At 45.0% G+C, this 18,081-nt stretch overlaps 1 protein-coding gene across 5 annotated transcripts in view; it reads right to left on the bottom strand.

Moving 5' to 3' along the window:
• The window catches only part of LSAMP (limbic system associated membrane protein), a 747,548-nt gene that overhangs the window by 182,092 nt on the left and 547,375 nt on the right, over positions 1–18,081 (bottom strand). For all 5 annotated transcript variants that reach the window (XM_050960825.1, XM_050960834.1, XM_050960843.1 and 2 more), the window contains one exon: positions 4,826–4,951. In XM_050960825.1, the coding sequence (XP_050816782.1) occupies positions 4,826–4,951 (126 nt within the window). The remainder of the gene's footprint in view (positions 1–4,825; positions 4,952–18,081) is intronic.

The raw sequence follows: 18,081 nt of genomic DNA, 5'->3' as shown, positions 1-18,081 counted from the left end.
GAGCCAAGATAACTCCAGTGAAAGATTTCCTGCAGTGACAAATTGATAAATGTATCCTCTCTATATAGCAAGTCAGATACTTATCCCCACTCTAGGTAAATGAAGCACAATTTCCTGACAAGTCCAATTCAGGTAGTTCCCATCACATTACCATGGGTTAACTTCACAAGCCACGATGCCAGGTGATATACTGTAGAACAGGCTTAACACCCCCAGGCAAGAGAGATAGCCATAAAATGGTAGGAAAGAGGAAGGTGGTAATAGAATTAGAACCTAGGTCCCAAAAATTCCCAGGTGGAAGCTCTGCCATCTGAGCTAAAAGGAATAGCTCCATTAGTTCCAACTGATAGACAATGACTATTAGACTCTCCATAACTAGATAGCAAGGATGCTTTGGCTTTACAATCCACTAGCCTGAAGAATAAAGAGGAAAATGGTTCTGCTGGGGAACTTTGGTTACTTTCTCTCCACCTATGTGACACTTTCTCGGGTATCCAGGATTCTGAGGCCCCTCACTAGCACATGCCGTTAGCATGAGAAGACCTTGTTTGTGCCTGTCCTCAACTCCACTAGCCACAGCCAACACAAACACTCCCCTCTAGGCCTTGCAGGCCCTGCTGTCTCTCTACAGGTGAGTGATAGACACTCCAACCCCCAAGCTGTCTGAGGTTCTTCCTGGAGCATCTGGAAACTGTTTCACAGATACAGACCACATATATGAAGAACCAGAACCACCCATCTTACCAGTTTCACCTCAAATCACTACTCCATTTAACTTACACCACTTAGACACTTCCCACAACATAGCTTTCAGAATCTATGGCTTCTATATGTCCACTTCATCCAATGCACTAAATGCCCCAACAACTACTAGGTAGCTGAAACTAGCTAATCACTATGCTCTCAAAAGAACTCTCACAGGAAAAGGATAAAGACAAAAAGCACCCAATCACCTGTGAGTGAACACTGTTCAAAGTGATCACTCTATAGCTGACCTCTCAGTCCTCATCCTCAAAACGAAACCTACACAACACCTTCAAAAGACAGGCATGGGAGCCTAAATTCATTACTCTGCTAGACACTAAGATTCATGGAATGAACAGAGACACTGGATATATGGATTATTACAACAATCTCTTACCCACTAACCTACTCTTTTTGTCCTAAGACTGTAAACGTGTTAACGGGCCACTCTACCTTGAATGGTGACAGGTTTCAGAGTGGTAGCCATCTTAATCAGTATCAACAAAAACAACGAGGAGTCCTTGTGGCACCTTAGAGACTAACAAATTTATTTGGGCATAAGCTTTCATGGGCTAAACTCCACTTTATCAGATGCCTTGAATGGTACCTAGAATATGTGCTAACAGCTGATGCTAAACAATCTGTTCCACCTTGCATTTAGCTGTGACACTCTGAGGACCTTTCTCAGACCTCCACCTGGCTCAAAAGCTTGTCTCTCTCATCAACAGAAGTTGGTTCAAATAAAAGAAATTACTTCATTCACTTTGTCTCTCAGCACTTAAATATGTTTATAGTGAAAACAAGTATGTTTATTTAACAAAGTACAGAGATTCGAGTGATAGCAAGTGGTAGTATTATTAACAAATAGCTACATGAAAAATATTCATAAAACAGGCATTCTATAACCTAGACTTACTTTGCTAGATACCTTCATGTCTTATAGAGCAATGCTCACCATAAGTCCTTCCAGCATTTTCCAGTCAGGCTTGGCTGTGCTTTTCCACTCATGAGACAAATCACTGCCAGCTCGCCTCCTCAGTGAAAGAGCCAGCGGATACCTCTGCACTCCTAGATATATCCCAGCAATCCACTGTCTTTATTCAAACAGGATTCCTTCTCTTTGTTTTTTCCTATATACTCCTTTCTTGTAGATTTTGCAGTCTCTTGGGTAGCCTGTGGCTCAGTATTTAAGTAGGGATACACTGTGGAGTATGCAATATGCCTTACCCAAATGGCCAGACAAGAAGATAAGTGTTTGTTACTCCCTACCCAAAAGGAACCTGTTTGAAGCATATCACCTCTTGGTGATCTGCTTTTAGGAACATAATTTCTAGTATAAATGCATAATGTCTCAAATATTATCCTTACATACGTTTCATGATTACGTTGACCAGAAAGCTACTGATTCTTAGTAGAAACTTTACATGCCACCCTTTGGCGCACTACGGTGTGCACACCTGACCCAGGGGATCCCTGTAAAACCCTAGGCATCCCCCAAATGCTTTCTGCCAGTGGTGTTCAGAGGTTCCTGGGTCACAAACTACTCATTCAAAATCCATCTCTGTGCCACCCTGAAAGCAATGAAATGAATTGGGAGCTGATGACATCGCAAGGAATGACATTTCAGTTTTCATTACTAGAGTACCGCCAAGAATTAAAGCTGATTTGCATTGATATTTGCCATCTGAATTATTAAAGGATTATTTTTCCCCTGCTTCAAATGATACAGGCAACAGCAAGTCACAATACAGCAATCTCATGGGGGAGGAAAGTGAGCTTCCTACAGGCAGCTTCTGGGCTTGGAAACTTGGAGCTGATGTGAGAAAAATGTCTGATTTTTCTCCACACCAAGGATGGGAGGGGGAGGGATAAAATGGAATAAAATGTTTTTTATGAAGAACTTTTCTTCCCACATGCACCCATCTATCTTTCTATGCATGGTAGTTCTAGAGAGTCCATCCCCATGGAATCCAAGCATCATGAGAAGCGTCCCTTTCTTCCACTACATGAACAGTGGTCCATCTTTTCCTATCATTTGTTTTCTTTCCTCCACTTTCCAGCTGGTAAGAAATAATTCCATTCTTCCAGAACCAACTCAGGTGATTAGACAAAAAGTGTGCAATGAATAAACTGAATGAAAGGAAGCCGAGAGAAATAAGCCAGCCATATTTTTCGGTTAGTGTACAAAACAAAGGTAATTCTGTCCCCTGAGATTTTTTAAACCTTTCTATCTGTTCATTAGCTCTCATGCGTAGGCATGATAACTAGGGAATGAATTCCTTTTGCTCTGCAAACATGTGTTACACCTTCCAGCCATGTTCTACAGCACTCATTTCGATTGGCCCACTAATTATCTTCTCCGCTAGAACTGTGTTTAATATTCCAAGTCTATTGGCCTTAATGGTCCCCGTTTAGAAAGAAAAAAATAAAGTAATAAAAAAAAAAGAACCTGCCAGAGAAATATGGATAAAGTGAAAGGAGAGAATGAAACATCCACTGGTCTGAGTGAGTTATACCCAGGGACAGTATTAAGGACTGACATGCCATTGCTAGAAACGGGCATTACCTCACTGGAGAGCTGCCTTTCCAGTGATTATCCAAAACCGATTTCTAGATCTGGCATATCATGAGATACGAGATCCTAAAATTATGACACTTTGATTTCTAGGAAAACTAATTTGGATGATTTTTTAGAGATTTCTGTATGTGCTAATACTAACATTTCTGTCACCAGGAGGCCTGCACACTGATATGCATCAGGCAGCCTGGTGACCCAGCCATGAACATATGAAAAACAGATCAGGACTTTTGAATCATCTGAGAAAGCAGCAAACCCTTACTCTCCAAGGCTGCCAATTGCAGCAATAGCAAAGGAATAATTAATAATGGAACAGCTGGCTGAATTCTTGCTTGCTCTGTGCCTTACTGGGTCCTCCTTTTCTGCCATCTCATCCCTTAATGGGGTGCAGAGCTGCTGTCTACAAAGGCTGAAACTAGCATGTGATGACTCATGTCACCACATGCTTCCTCTTTGATGCAAAAGGATTGGAAAGCCAATGTGGCGGTTTTCAGAGGATCCTACTTGACTTATTATTAAATGGGTAAGATTTTCCGCCTCTCTCTCTGCAATTAGTGGATGTGGTCCCTTTGACCCTGCAGTGTGCCTTGCTGGCACCAGAAATTACAGCAGCTAGATGAAGACAACAGCTAAGATGCAAGCAGAAGGTCAAGCATATACAGCTCCTGATGGACACCATTTAAAAGGTTCCCTGAGACAAACTGATTATTATGTCCTGTACAGCCTAATGGGAATTTTTGCGCCCAAGGCAAGGGCCAGCTCCAGGCTCTTTGGCGGCAATTCAGCGGCGGGTCCCTGAGCAGGGGCGGCTCTGTTTTTTACCGCCCCAAGCAAGAGAGTCAGGCAGCCTTCGGCGGCGTTTCTGAGGTCTGCCCTGTTGACGAAGATTCGGCAGCGGCTCTGTGGGAGGTCCGCTGGTCCCGTGCCTACAGCATACCCACTGCCAAATTAGCGCCGAAACCGCGGGACCAGTGGTCCTCCATCAGAAACGCTGCCCAAGGCTTCCTGACTGTTGCCCTCACAGTGACCGGCAGGCTGCCCCCCGTGGCTTGCCATTCCAGGCACGTGCTTGCTGCCTGGAGCTGCCCCTGTCCCTGAGTCCCTGTCGGAGGGAAGAACCTGCCGCTGAATTGCCACGGCTTCATTCATTCTTCGGCGACAATTCAGTGGTGGGTACCTGAGTGGGTACCCGAGTCCTTCCCTCCAAGAGGGACTCAGGGACCCACCACTGAATTGCCACAGAAGAAGCGGCAGTGGTAGAGCTGCCGCCAAAGTGCCCCCGATCACGGTAGAGCTGCGCCCCTCCACTTTGCACACCCGAGGCAAGTGCCTCACTCGCCTCTCCCTTGTTATGGCACTGAAGTACCTTCCATGTATTTAAAGGGTTTCCTGGCATTGCTCATCACATGGACTTACCCCTCTTTGTAGCTGCCAGACTCACTGTTGAAACCACCTCTGGTCACCAGCACAGTGTATGCAGAAGAGCTATGCTGCATGACTTACCTGTCGGGGTGAGGTGTCTCCAGGTGATGACAGGCTCGGGGCGTCCATTTGCCATGCACACCAGGGTCACATTGCTGCCCTCATTCACAGTGACATCCGAGGAGATACTGGAGATCTTTGGTGGAACTGTAAAGACAAAAGAATAATGGAGCAGGTTACCCAGAGTTCTGAGGCCCCATGAGCCTGACTCACCCAGAGTCAGCTATTGAACCCACCCACAGACAGCACTAATTACTACTACTACTACTATTTGTTAAGCTCCACTACAGTCCAAGACACGGAGGAAGTTATAGTCTTAGCCTCAAGAAGCTTGCAGTTTAAATAGAGAGGCAAAACAATTCAGGCACAAAATGCTCTAGATGACCCAGAGGATGTTTCTACCTGACAATGGAGAACCAACCTAAGTGACCACTTTGAGGTACTGACACAAAAAAAAAAAAATCAGCTGCTTACTGGAGGTGAGGCCTCCACTGACACTGGAGCAGAACTGTGCTCAGTAAGTTTATGGATATTTATTAGGGAGTTACTGTAAGGCAGGAAATTACTCAAAAGGAAAATCTCGGGCTCATCGCCTTTTAATTTTTACTTGGTATGTGCATGCCATCATTTCTCACTTACAGAAGGTGTGTGATCACCTGAGGGCTTCCTGGAGTTGGTGTGTTTAAAGAAGGGATTTGAAGGAAGGAAGGGTTAGCCACTTGGAGCACCAGAGAGAGGAGAAAGGTCCGGGGGCAGGCAATGACATGGAAGGATACAGGGAATGGTAGTGTAGGAGGTTTGGGCAGAGAGAAAGGAGCAAGGAAGAGAAAGGGGGAAGTGGAATGGAGATATAGGCAAGGCCAAAGGAAAGCCAGAAAGTACTGAGAAGATCCAAGCTGGACCAGATGCCCTTAAGAAGTTGTTTTCTTTAACTAAGGCTATTGCCTTGCACAATTCCTCGAATGCCAAGGGGATACATTCAGTAGTGATGTAAATAGTGTTGTTGGGGAGTTAAACAGCAGGTGTAAGCCATAAAGCAGCATAGCTTGCGTGGCTGTGGCATTCAGCAACTGTGCCAATGACCGCAACTCTTACACGTGGGGGCGGGGGGGAAGAGGGGACGGAAGGGAGATACAGAATTGGAAAAGTAACCAGCAAAAAACCAAGGGAGTAAGGGAATGTTTAATAATGTACCCTCCTGTTAGCTGCTTTGTGACTACCCAGCTATAAGAATGATCTCCTGGGGATATCACTGCTCCAAATATCTGCCTATGGCAATCACACTGTGTTGCAGTGCACTGCAAACTTCTAGCATCCTGATTACAGGCTATTATCATGCTGCTGTTGCTTTATGTTCGGTAAGGGATGGGTACTCACAGAACTTGCAAGCAACTTGCATGACTGAGCTGGGGAAGCACTAAAGTGTAAGTAGGAGCCACAACTGTCACAGTGCTTCAAACTCATTTCCACATTCAAAACAGCCCAGCTGGGTCCTTCAGCAGTTCTGATTGCCACATTCAAAACAGCCCAGCTGGCTTCTGCAGAGCCAGGCCTAGAGGCACTGTGCAAACTTCCTAACTCACACTGGGCACAGGCCAAAACTATGTATTAGCTATTATTACATCTCCCGAACACAGACAAGGTATCCTACTGAACAAGGCACTGTTTTGTTGGCAATGTAAACAATTGCTCACCAGAGGTTGAGCTTGCCATACCTGGTTTCATTTGTGACTTAAGTGGCCAGATTTAAAACCCAACACAACTAACTAGCTCCTCCAGTTCTTAACTATCTAAAGCAAACCCTGTTGTGGAGTGTTGCAGCTGGCGATAATATTTCTGTTGCAGGTTTCATCCAGAAAGAGCCCAAAAGGCTTCACAACCAATATTCACCCAATCTGGAATGAAGGGCAGCAGCCAGCACATAGGGCAATGCACCACAGTGTGGGGAGAAGGAGAAAGAGGAAATTGTGGCTAAGGACACTGGAATAAACCCTTGCCTCACAAAGTGGGATCTTTAATAGCCAGAAGAGTGGACAAGACTTTCCTTTCGAGGATCCTTAAAATCCTCCATAGAGGTAACATTTTATCTATTGTGGGAATTACAAGGGTTGAGTTGACTTCACTAGGATTTGAACTTGTGACTCCAGGTACCTGAAAGTTAGGCCACTAGGTCTTCCTCTGAGGCAGTACAGATTGTTCCAGTCACCTTTCTCACATTAATGTCTCAGATCCATGCTTCATGCTCAGGGGATGCAGGGGAGCTCAGTAAAAAGACTGTTCTCCCCCCAGCCCGCCATTCTCAGCTTTAGTGTGTGTGTAGTGAGGAATGAAACAAGATCATTTTCTGCTTTGCTTACCACAGAGTAAACAAACAGATGCTCCGTTCCCTCAGCCGAGTTGATTGGAGGCAAAGATGCCCACACAAATTGACTGGGAGGAGGAAAGGCTGCCCACCTGTTCCGCTACATTTTTATGAATGTTCTTAACATCCATGATTGTCCAAAATTACCACTGTCTTCTCTCTCTAGGCTCCAAACTCCTGTCCAGTGTTTCAGAGTCAAGGTGAAAAGTGAAGAGAGAGCACTGAGGACTCCCTTCTGCACAGGACTGCTATGTGTACAATTCCCAGTAGAGCTTAGCTGGGTGACTGGGCAACAAAATGGCAGATGAAATTCATTGTTGATAAGTGCAAAGTAATGCACATTGAAAAACATAATCCCAACTGTACATAAAAATGATAGGGTCTAAATTAGCTGTTACCACTCCTGAAGGATCTTGGAGTCATGAATAGCTCTCTGAAAACATCCAATCAATGTGCAACAGCAGTCAAGGAAACCAACAGAATATTAGGAAAGGAATAGATAATAAGACCAAAAATATCTTAATGCGTCTATATAAATCCATGATATGGCCACATCTTGAATACTGTGTGCAGTTCTGGTAGCCCAATCTCAAAAAAGATACATTGTAATTGGAAAAGGTTCAGAAAAGGGCAACAAAAATGATTAGAGGTACGGAACAGTTTCCATGAGGTGAAATTAAAAAGGCAGACTTTTCAGCTTGGAAAATGGGGGGTGGATATGATAGAGGTCTATAAAATTTAGACTGGTGTGGAGTGTGGCAAATAGCCAGCACTATTATGATGGGTCTCACGCTCTCTCTTCTTTGGGGGGGGGTTCAGGGCACCATTTCTTGCCCCTAAATTGGAATATTAATTGCCCAACTAGTGTCCTAGAGGAGGGGAGTGGAGAGGGAGGGACCTGGGCCTGCTCTCTACTCCAGGTCCCAGCCCAGGGGCCCTGAGGTTTGTGGTGAACCACTTGAACTGATGGTTCCTTCCCCCGGGCTACTTCCCTCTCCTGCCCTTCAGCCTGTGGAGGGCTTCCTGCCCTCCCTCTGCACAAGCCTGGTGTTCCTTACCTAAGGTCTAGGACTTCTTAAGCCACCGCAGCACTTCTCCAAACTGTCCTCTGCTTCCCTTCAAACTGTTCTCTGCTCCAATACCAATCCTTTCTGCTCCAATTCCTCCAAACTGTTCTCTGCTTCAACACCAATCCTTTCTGATCCAGCTCCCACACTGTCTGATTGAAGCAAGGGGAGGGGGTTTATCATGTGACTGACTGCAGGTGCTCTAATTGGCGCCAGGTGCTCTAGTTAATCTATAGCAAACTTTCTTCCCCTTACAAGGAATAAGGCTCCCTTCTAACCCTCTCCTGCTGCCCTCTGGCCATGCTGTATCACAGAAGAAAGTGAATAAAGAAATGTTATTGACTCCTTTACATAACACAAGAACTAGGGGTCACCCAATGAAATTAATAGGCACCTGGTTTAAAACAAACAAAAGGAAGTACTTCTTCACACAACGCACAGCCAACCTGTGGAACTCATTGCCAGAGGAAGCTGTGAAGGCCAAAACTATAATAGGTTAAAAAAGAACCAGACAAATTCATGGAGGATAGATCCATCAATAGCTATCAGCCAGGATGGGCAGCGACACAACGCCAAGCTCCAAGCATCCCTAGCCCCTGTTTGCCAGATGCTGCGAGTGGACGATAAGATGGATCTCTCAACGATTGCCTGTTCTGTTCATTCCCTGTGGCACTGGCCACTGTCAGCAGACAAGATACTGGGCAAGATGGACCATTGGTCTGACCCAGGCTGGCCATTCTTCTGTTCTTAGTTTACCAACATCCCTCCTTATAGCACATTCCTCAAGTGCCTTGAGTTCAGTGTACTTGGTCCCGGAGCAGGGAAGAGGCCAAATTCAATTCTTTGCAGTGACCCCTCTGGCTGGCTCAAGACAGATACTGGACTTCAAAGGGATCTGGACACAGCCTCCCTCTCCTGAAAAAAATGTCAGACATTATATGAGGCCTTTCAGAACATGAAGAAGTAAATAGCAAAAATGGGTAGGACAGAATTTTTGGGGCTAGAAGAAAGTCTCAGACAGCCCCCCAGAGAGGTAATAAGAACCTTTAGCAGGAGTGGGAATTAAAAGTCACGTATGTATCATATATTTTTGGTGCCTGCCCTGCCCCATCAGGAAAGAGCCACACATAAGACAAGCGAAAATCTGCTCTGGACTGAACCAAGGTTGGAATAACAGGTGAGGTGGCAGGACAGTGCTGAGGCACTGGCAAAGCTGTTCAAGGGAAGCTAGAGTGGAATCGCAGGGGGTATTAAAAGCCAATATTGACATTCAACAGTAGAGCTGCAATGAGGAAATATGCTTTGTGCTGCCTTGCTTTTGCCAGAGCTGTCAATTGTCTCAGTTTCCTGAGGACCAAATAAACCCAGAAAATAAAATAGGTCTGATTCACCAGGCAACCTCAATGCCCATGAGGGAGAAAAGGTGATCAGATGGTCACATCTGGCCTGCCACTTCCCATATGAGAAAAAGGGGGCATTCAATGCTGAAAGCCAGTTGGGAATTTAATGGCTAGTTCCTTCCAGCTGCCATCTCAGCCTAGGGGAAGGGATGCGGGAAAAAAAATTTCACAGCAAGTACAGAGTTTAAAATGTGGTTTAGTTTCACATGTTCAGAATCCAAAGCTGTCTAGTGCTAAATGCTATTGGATGCTAGCGGACAGGCTGATAATACACAAATAGAAGTTGGAAGCTTTTAATTTTGTGGGTGTCAAGTCAGTATGTTAAAACACTAAAGGTGTCACCACCAGCCATGGCTTCCTTTGTAGCATTTTCTCTTGGCGCTCATCACTTCTTCATATACATCTATTTAGGACAGTCTTAAAATAAGATGCTTTGAACTTATTTTTTCACATGTGAGTTGTGTTGTGTTTCTTCAGTCACAGGGATGCTGAAAGTAGGGATGCTGAGAAAACAGCTCAGCCCCAAGGACCCTGGGAGACTAAGCCTCCCTCACAAGCCATCCAACAGTGATTCTCACACATACGTATGTCAGGGCCATCACGGAGCAGGCACCAAAATTAATTACATTTGGGTCACTTGGAAGCTACTAACGCTGTCACGGCCACCAGAGTGTGGGGCACCCCCAGCAGAGAGAGAGCGCGCTATTTCTACACTCAGCATTTTGGGGAACCTTAGGGAAAGAGAAGGGGCTTCTTTCATATCCACCTTTCAGGGAGTCCCTTGCGGGATGACAGAGACTGCTCGCAGACTCTTTCTAGCTCAGGGGGATTGCACTGCCAGGCTCTCAGACTCAACCTCTGTGGGGTTTCCAAGAGGAGGCAATTGCAGCAATTAGACTAACAGAGAAATGGAGGTGGTCGTGGTTACGGGGCAAGTCTCCTTTTCCAGTAGTGACAGGGGAGGACTCCTGCCTTCCTTTCAGGATGATCAACTCATGTCACTGCCACTTTCCACCCAGTGCAGCGGTGACGAACAGGCAGAATACTGCAAAAGGGGTCACCATAAAGTTCTGTATTGTACATTGAAACACTGCTTTATACCTACAACTATAACACATGCCAGCAACAGATTCTGGATGCTTTTAAATAATTAACTCAGAGAAGAAAGAGTATGCGAGTTCACAGTCTTCTCTCTCTGATTCATACTCTATGGGGTTCTTGTGATACCAGGTGAACATCTCAGCTTGGCACCACTGGAGAAAAACACCACACACAATTTGGCATGAGTGGAAGTCTGCTCAGGAGAATCCCAGGACTGGAATAGCAGGAAGTGCTGCAGGGCAGGAATGTGGGGCACTGGCAGAGCTGTGTGGGGCCCAGAACTGGAATAGCAGAGAGGTGGGAGCTGCAGGTGAGGAGCATAGGCAGAGCTGTGTAGGAGATGCTTGCACAGAATCTGCTTGCACTGCACCAGCTCTAGTTAATTGCTGTCAATCCCTCACTTTCATGACAACTACAACTCACTGAAATTTAAATAACAAGAAAAAAAACAAAGAGACATGAAAAATAGACTGAACTCCCCCAGTGCAATCACTATTACTCTCAGAATGAAAGCAAGTAATTTGTTTCCACACAAAATATTACTGCGTCTTCCAAGCACCAGCTACAGTTACTTGTAACAAAAGGGATGGGGGGCAGCAGGGAAACCATAGACACTCAAAACATCTGTCTCTGAAATGTGTGTCCTTTACAACTAAAGCCCTCCAAAGCTCCGTAGCCCTCCTTGATACATCCTGGGAAATGTGTGGGAGGGGGCAACCTGTCATACCAGGCAAAACAGCTACCTCAGCCAGCAATGGTGCCAGACCCTTAGATGTCCTAAGGAGGAAACTGGCCCAGTGCTGAGCTAAGGCTCAAGGGACCACGTTCTGTGCATCTTTTAACAGACATAATAGATTACATAATGTGCCAGGAATTGGCCAAGCAGGCCCCACAATGTGTTGGGGTGTCATTGCCCAACAATAGAATGTAACTCAGGCAACATCTACCTGGGCTTCATCCTGGAATACAATGAGTTAAGGTCACCATTCTCCTGATTGGGAGCATCCTCTGGAGGGAGCAGGCCAGATTCATCTTTAGTGGACACTGGCACCCAGGCTGTGGCCCAACCCCATGCTCCACCTGCACTCTGCCCTGAGCCCCGCCCCCACCACCACTCACACAGGGGGAGGGGGCAGAGAGTCCAAGCAGAGGCAGGTCCTGCACAGTCTAGGTGCAGGGGCCCCTTCTGCATGTGGGCCTGGCATCACTGGTACCATTGTAAACTTGTTACTGGGTGCAAGGAGGCAGTTCACACATTTTAACATATGCACATTGTCTTCACACCTTTAGTTGATTTGCTTTCACTTTCCTGAGTGTTCCCACCCCGACAAGCCCTCAGACAGCCCTTAGCTTGTTCTAATAGATTATAGTGACTCTTCCCTGGTGAGTCAGCCATCTCCAAGATACTTCCTTCTTTGGCTGGTTATGCGCAACCTAGTCGATATGATTACCCACTCCTCAAAATTAGCAGCCCAAGGAGACTTGTTCGTCTTACTTTCCACTGCTTATGTCCCTATGGCCTGAGCGGACTGTTCTCAGCTCTATGAAATAACGATAATACGTAGCACTCATGGTTCATCCACAGGTCTCAGAACTCTTTGAAAAGAGTATCATTATCCCCACTCTACTGATAGGGAAGCTGAGGTACGAGAAGGGGAAGTAACTTGCCCAATGCCAAAAGGGAGTCAGTGACAGAAATTGGAAGAGAAGCCAACAGTCAGTAAACCAAGCTTTATGTTCTATTCACTGGCCTCAAGAAGGGCCTTCAAAACAGTCCAGACAGGTACCTCGGGCAAGGTTTTTAGAAGGAGAAAAAAAAGATAAGAGCTCATCACCTTTGTCCCACTCCACACATGTATTCTTCCTTATTACTTGCCTTCCTCTTCCTGATTATCTGCCTCTTCTCTGTTACCTGAGGATGGGGAAAATGAGAACTCCCACCACTACTCCACAGGAGCAAACAGAAAACCATTAAAGCCCTTCTCCAAAATCCAAGGATCTTACAGCCTCAGGCGCTTCCCGATTATGACTTGAGAGTTCTAATTTCCTCCTCCCTGGCTCCTAATTAACAGCATTTTACAACAAATACAAAGAAACTAATCAGCCCTGAGGCTGGGGGGCACACTGGTCACCAAACACCCCTTTGAGCATTTTGGAACTGCCACCGTGCCAGCCACAATTAGGAGTCCTTTCCTGGGGTAACTAATTGGCCTCATTAGCCATTGTAGAGTTAAAGTCTGTGTGAGGAGAGAGGGCTTGAAGAGGCTGGGCATGCTAGTAAATTCAGCCCAACAGCTAATTTCCCTCACCTGCATGCGGCAGGCTAATCACAGTTTTTTACGCTGGTAACAAGAAACAGCTTGATGCAGCTCAGATCCATGTGGGTAACAAGCTGAGGGTTACAAAGCAAAATCCAGCCCTTGGGGGTGCTGCATGCTAATATTTCTGATGCACTCTGAAGATGCAAAACGCAGAACAAATGATATTGTTCTGCCAGGCTACTTCATGCAACAACAGCTTCTGACTTAAGAGACCCACAGACAGAAGCTGCATCAGGGCGAGAGAGCAGAACAGTGGTGTTACTTCACCTGGGTTTTATTAAACTATGTAGACTAAAAAAATGTTCCCCAATCTCTCAATCACTGTCTGTTCTAGGGTGACCAGATGTCCCAATTTTATAGGGATAGTCCTGATTTTGGGGTCTTTTTCTTATATACGCTCCTATTACCCCCAACCTCCATCCCGATTTTTCACATTTGCTGTCTGGTCACCCTAGTCAATTCTTTTGTGTGTTTGTTTTGTTTCACTAACGCCTCTGTTTGCTTCACCAAACTATTCCAAGCAAATTGAAGCTTTTTTAACCTGCTAGAAATCAAACACTTTTCAAAATGTATTGCAGTGTGATTTAAATAGCATGAAAATTAGCTCCATTTTGTCATTGAGACTAATACTGTGCTAGCTTCGGCTCCCTGTAGCCAAGTAAAAGTCTCTGCAGAAACATCTGCACACTGCCAGAGCAAAAGTTATCATTTTGAATGTTCAATAGTTGGTTTAAGTGGTAAGGGGGATTTGTGATTATCCTGCAGTTGATAACAACATAGTGACTACCAGGATGTGGGGAAGTAAGCATATGTATAAGTAAGCTGTCTTGCTGAATGGTGTGGAGTTTCAAAGAACCAACATATTTAAAAGGAACAAGCTGCAAGCTGCTGACAAGCCACACTCCCTCGTCCAAAGTGAGGTTCCATCTCATGGGCTATAGATAGGTGTCCGGCCTATTTGTCTGCATGAGGATGTGTGGCCACATCTTCTTACCAACAGAGAGAGGCCCGAACAACCCCGCTTCAATAATAACACCCTCAAGCCACTGAAAAGGTAGGATCTAGATCTGGAACTCTGTAGTTTATCTCTATGTAATTCATTAATGTCCACATACATAGAACAGTCAACTAGACATTTCTTCAGAGTCCCTTTGAAGTGAAATTATTTTGTTTCCTGATTGGGAGGGAGACTCAAAAGAAGAAATAGTCGAAATCTCAAACCAACCTGAAAACTTCTGTTGGGTGGGGTGAAGCGAGAGGGTCTCTATTTTCACCTTCCAGCCCACCCCTCACTTAGCCTTCAACTCAAACCCCAACCCTGCTCTTCAACTGATTCCAGTTCCAGGACTGAACCCAGCCTTCTTGGCCCATCTGTTGATGATGTTCGTCCATCCACACCCAGCTCTGAAGAGTTTGGTATAAACATGCACATGTTCAGGATGAGGATGTGCTGAAACCATCTTTGTGGCTTTTGATAGCACACAAAGCCTAGATTCTTGGCCACATACTGAATATGGATATGTCAAATCATGGAAGGAAAACGTAATAGGCTAAGCGAATCCTTGCTGAAACTCCCCTGAGGAACTTGGACCACTGTGTAGAAAGTATTGTATCTTTGCTGTGAAACTGATTTTTGACTAAAGTACCAAATTCACAGCATGGCAATAGTGATGTCTTTACTCACAGCACATCTCTCTAAGAGGAGGTTCTCTCTGTTCACAATCCAAACTGTTCTTTTGCTTTCAGACTGCAACATTGACCCCAACTGCTTTTTGACTAAAGTACACAGGCAGACTTCCTGTGAATAAACAGCGTTGTTTGCATGTCACATGTAAACAAGTCACAGAAGTGTTTGCTATGCTAATTCTGAGGGATTAACCCTGGGGACGCTGCCTAATCTCCAAATCCTAAATACTTTGAGGACTAGGGATGTACATGGGGTTTAGCATTTGTGATTTAAGTATTTGTATGTATTTTCCATGGACTACATTTCGTGCCAGAGGGAGTTATTTGTGGGACTGAAATAATGCAAGATCTGGTCTTTTCATGGTTCTATTAACCATCCAGAAAAAAAAATGCTGTGAGAAGAGCAGCTCCCTTCATATTTCAGTCCCAAAGACAGATCTTAGAAGACTGTGGAAAACACTCTGCAAATAGAAGTACTAAGAAGGTCAGGTTTACCCGAGTCGTAGCTGAACCAAAATGTACAGCCCTGTTAGGGCTTGATCCAAAGCCCACTGAAGTCAGTGGGAATCTTTCCTCTGATGTTAACGGCCTCTGGATCAGATTCTTAAAGGGCAAGGCTAGAAGGTGGCCTTCAGGAGTTGCTAGACCTAGGAGAGGAAGGTTTCCGGACAGTGCAGAAAGAGCCAAGTCAAAACTCTTGTTTTAAGTGAGCCCTGGCTGGACCTAGCTGCTGGTTCCTAGCCCTTTTTTTGGTAGGATGGTGTAAATGGAGAGAGCAGGCTGGGCATGAAGTGGAGCTGAGATGGAGTCCAAAGGGGTTCCAAGGTTGGAGGTGCAAGGTGAAAGAGGTTTCCTACCTGACGGGAGGAAGGTTGGAGCTTTCTAATAATTAAAGCAGGAGTAGAGAAGAAGAAGTGTGAGAGGCCTTGAATAGAAGCTGGAAGTGGAGATGGAGGAGTGAGATGGGAAGGGAATTTCCTCCACTTACAGTCAGTTGTATTCTTGTGTGCATACTACAGGTACAATTTTGCTAAATCTTTCAGCAGCTGCAGCCTGAATGCTCCTCATTCAGCCCTCATATTATTGACATTACCACCTGGCTACAGGTAAACAGTATTTCCAGAGTAGCAGCCTATCTGCACCAGCTGGCGGAAATCTGCACGTTAGTTAAGAAAAAAATAAAGGAGGTTTCTCATAAATGCCTCTCCACTGGCTCATCTGTTTGAAAACTACCACATTGCCATACTGATAAACATGCCATGAGGCAGTGAGTTCTGATGCTGCAGTGTACAGTAGTGACTTGCATATGGCACAGAACCAAGGATGTGGCTCCATGTCGACACATTCAAATAGCTTTGAAAGGACAAGGCTTGCATACAAATTGAATGCATGTGGCAGATTTAACAATTACTCTCTTCGGAACTTTCACTTCCTAATACGTTCAGGTCTGCAAATTGGGTTGGAGATCTTGTGATAAGCCTCTTTTGTACAAGATGTCTGGTACTTCAGGATTCTGGTGGAACCAAAAGTATTGCATGGTATTTCGGTGTGATCAGTTCCGATCCCATGCCAAAGTAGGAGGTATAGTGGTGCCAGGACTGGAAATAGAATGTAAAAACTATACTCAGACATTTCAGAACCTCAGAAAAAATAATTCTTGGGTTGAGTTCAGGCAAAGCTTTTGAGAGAGGTGTGAGTGTATATCATATTCAGTTATTTAATAACTCTCTAGATCTTTCTAAGTCTTAGTATAGAACAACAGCAAAATAAAAAGTTACTGTTGACTCCCCAGAAAAAGGACTCTTTGTCCTATTTAGTGAATGATGGACAATATAGAAGGCAAGTCACTATGGCTACTCCAGCAAATAGCTAGTTCTGCAATCAAAAGGCTAATAGACAAATTCTTCTTCTGATGGTGAGAGTTCAGTCGAGGGTAGCTGGTAGCTGCTCTTAAGTAGAGAGGTGCTGAACCATATCCCTGATTCCAAATAACCCAAAACTTTGAGAAGGAGATACATTCTAAATCCAGGTCTGAAGTTTTCAGCCCAGACTCATTATTAAATTCTTGTCATTGCTTACATCACAGATGATGGCCCTGCTTGATAGAAATTGGGATACCAGAAGGAAGTTCAGAAATGCCAGCTGTAAACATTCAGACATTATCTGCTATCCAGTTTGGTGACATCTAGAAGCAGCGTGTGTTCTAAGCACTGGGAAGTTACGGCCAGCCACTTGCTGAGGAAGGAGCAGGAAGTACAAGACAAGGAACTCCTTTCATCAGAAATGTTCTCCTGCACAAGTATGATCCAGTGTGAAAAACCTTAGCCTTGCACTACATGAGCAGCTGTGTGGGGAGTGCTATGACTCCCATGATCACATGCTACAGCCCAATACTGAATCATACCCGTGTGTGTACAGTTTCTGCCCATCTGGTTCCTCTGCCAAAAGAGAACTTCTGTTTTGGCTCAACCATGTGCTGCAGCACCTGGAGGTCTTTGGAAGTGCCCCAGCAGCTCTTCTGAACCTTTACCGCATGATGAAGACTTGCTCCATATGTACAGACATTACAAAGGACATTTGGGGTTGAAATCCAGGACTTCTGGCTTCATAAACACGTCTGTGCCTCTTGGGTTACAGGAGAATTTCCCTGATTTTTCAGGAGCGGGGTTTATTTTTTTGGGGCTGCCGCTAGTGGGATTCAATTCTGTTCCCATTGAGGTCAATAGGAATTTTGCCACTGAACTCAACATTAGCAAGATTGGCCAACTAGCCAGTAAATTATATATTAGAACTGCAGTTAGGGATCCAGACCTCAATTACATGTCCTCAAAAACATTTGGGTAGCTTCAACTGACTTGTATATGTCTGAAGGGACATCAAGGTCTCAGGATTTTGTAAGAAATTCAAGAGCACAAAGCACAGAATATAAATGATTGGAAAGAAATGGACAGAGCCTCCTTTGTGGAGATGGAAATTACTCAGACTGGGGACAGTGTGGGTTGCTAAGCTGATTGGGACAAAACCTCTGCAGAAACTCTCCAGCTGAAGTCCTGCAAACAAATACTTGCTGTGCAGAGGGAATCTAGCAACACTGGCCTCAGAGTAGCAATGATGTGGCATCTTCCCCTCCTAATCAATATACAGAAATGAACACTAATCAAACCAGTGTACACTTCCGTCACAGCAGGAGATTAAAACATCTACTGCGCCATCAATTTCTGGTCTCAACATCTCTAATCTACTGACTAGTGGAGCAAAAAACCACAGTCAAAATGGAAGGAGGCATGGTCTTATATTAAAGGCAGTGGAACTGGCACTCTGGCAATCAGGGATCAGTTTC

The sequence above is a fragment of the Gopherus flavomarginatus genome, chromosome 1, assembly GCF_025201925.1.
Source record: "Gopherus flavomarginatus isolate rGopFla2 chromosome 1, rGopFla2.mat.asm, whole genome shotgun sequence".
NCBI lineage: Eukaryota > Metazoa > Chordata > Testudines > Testudinidae > Gopherus > Gopherus flavomarginatus.
The sequence above is the reverse complement of the archived record's forward strand: the minus strand, read 5'-3'. Positions and strand labels throughout refer to the sequence as shown.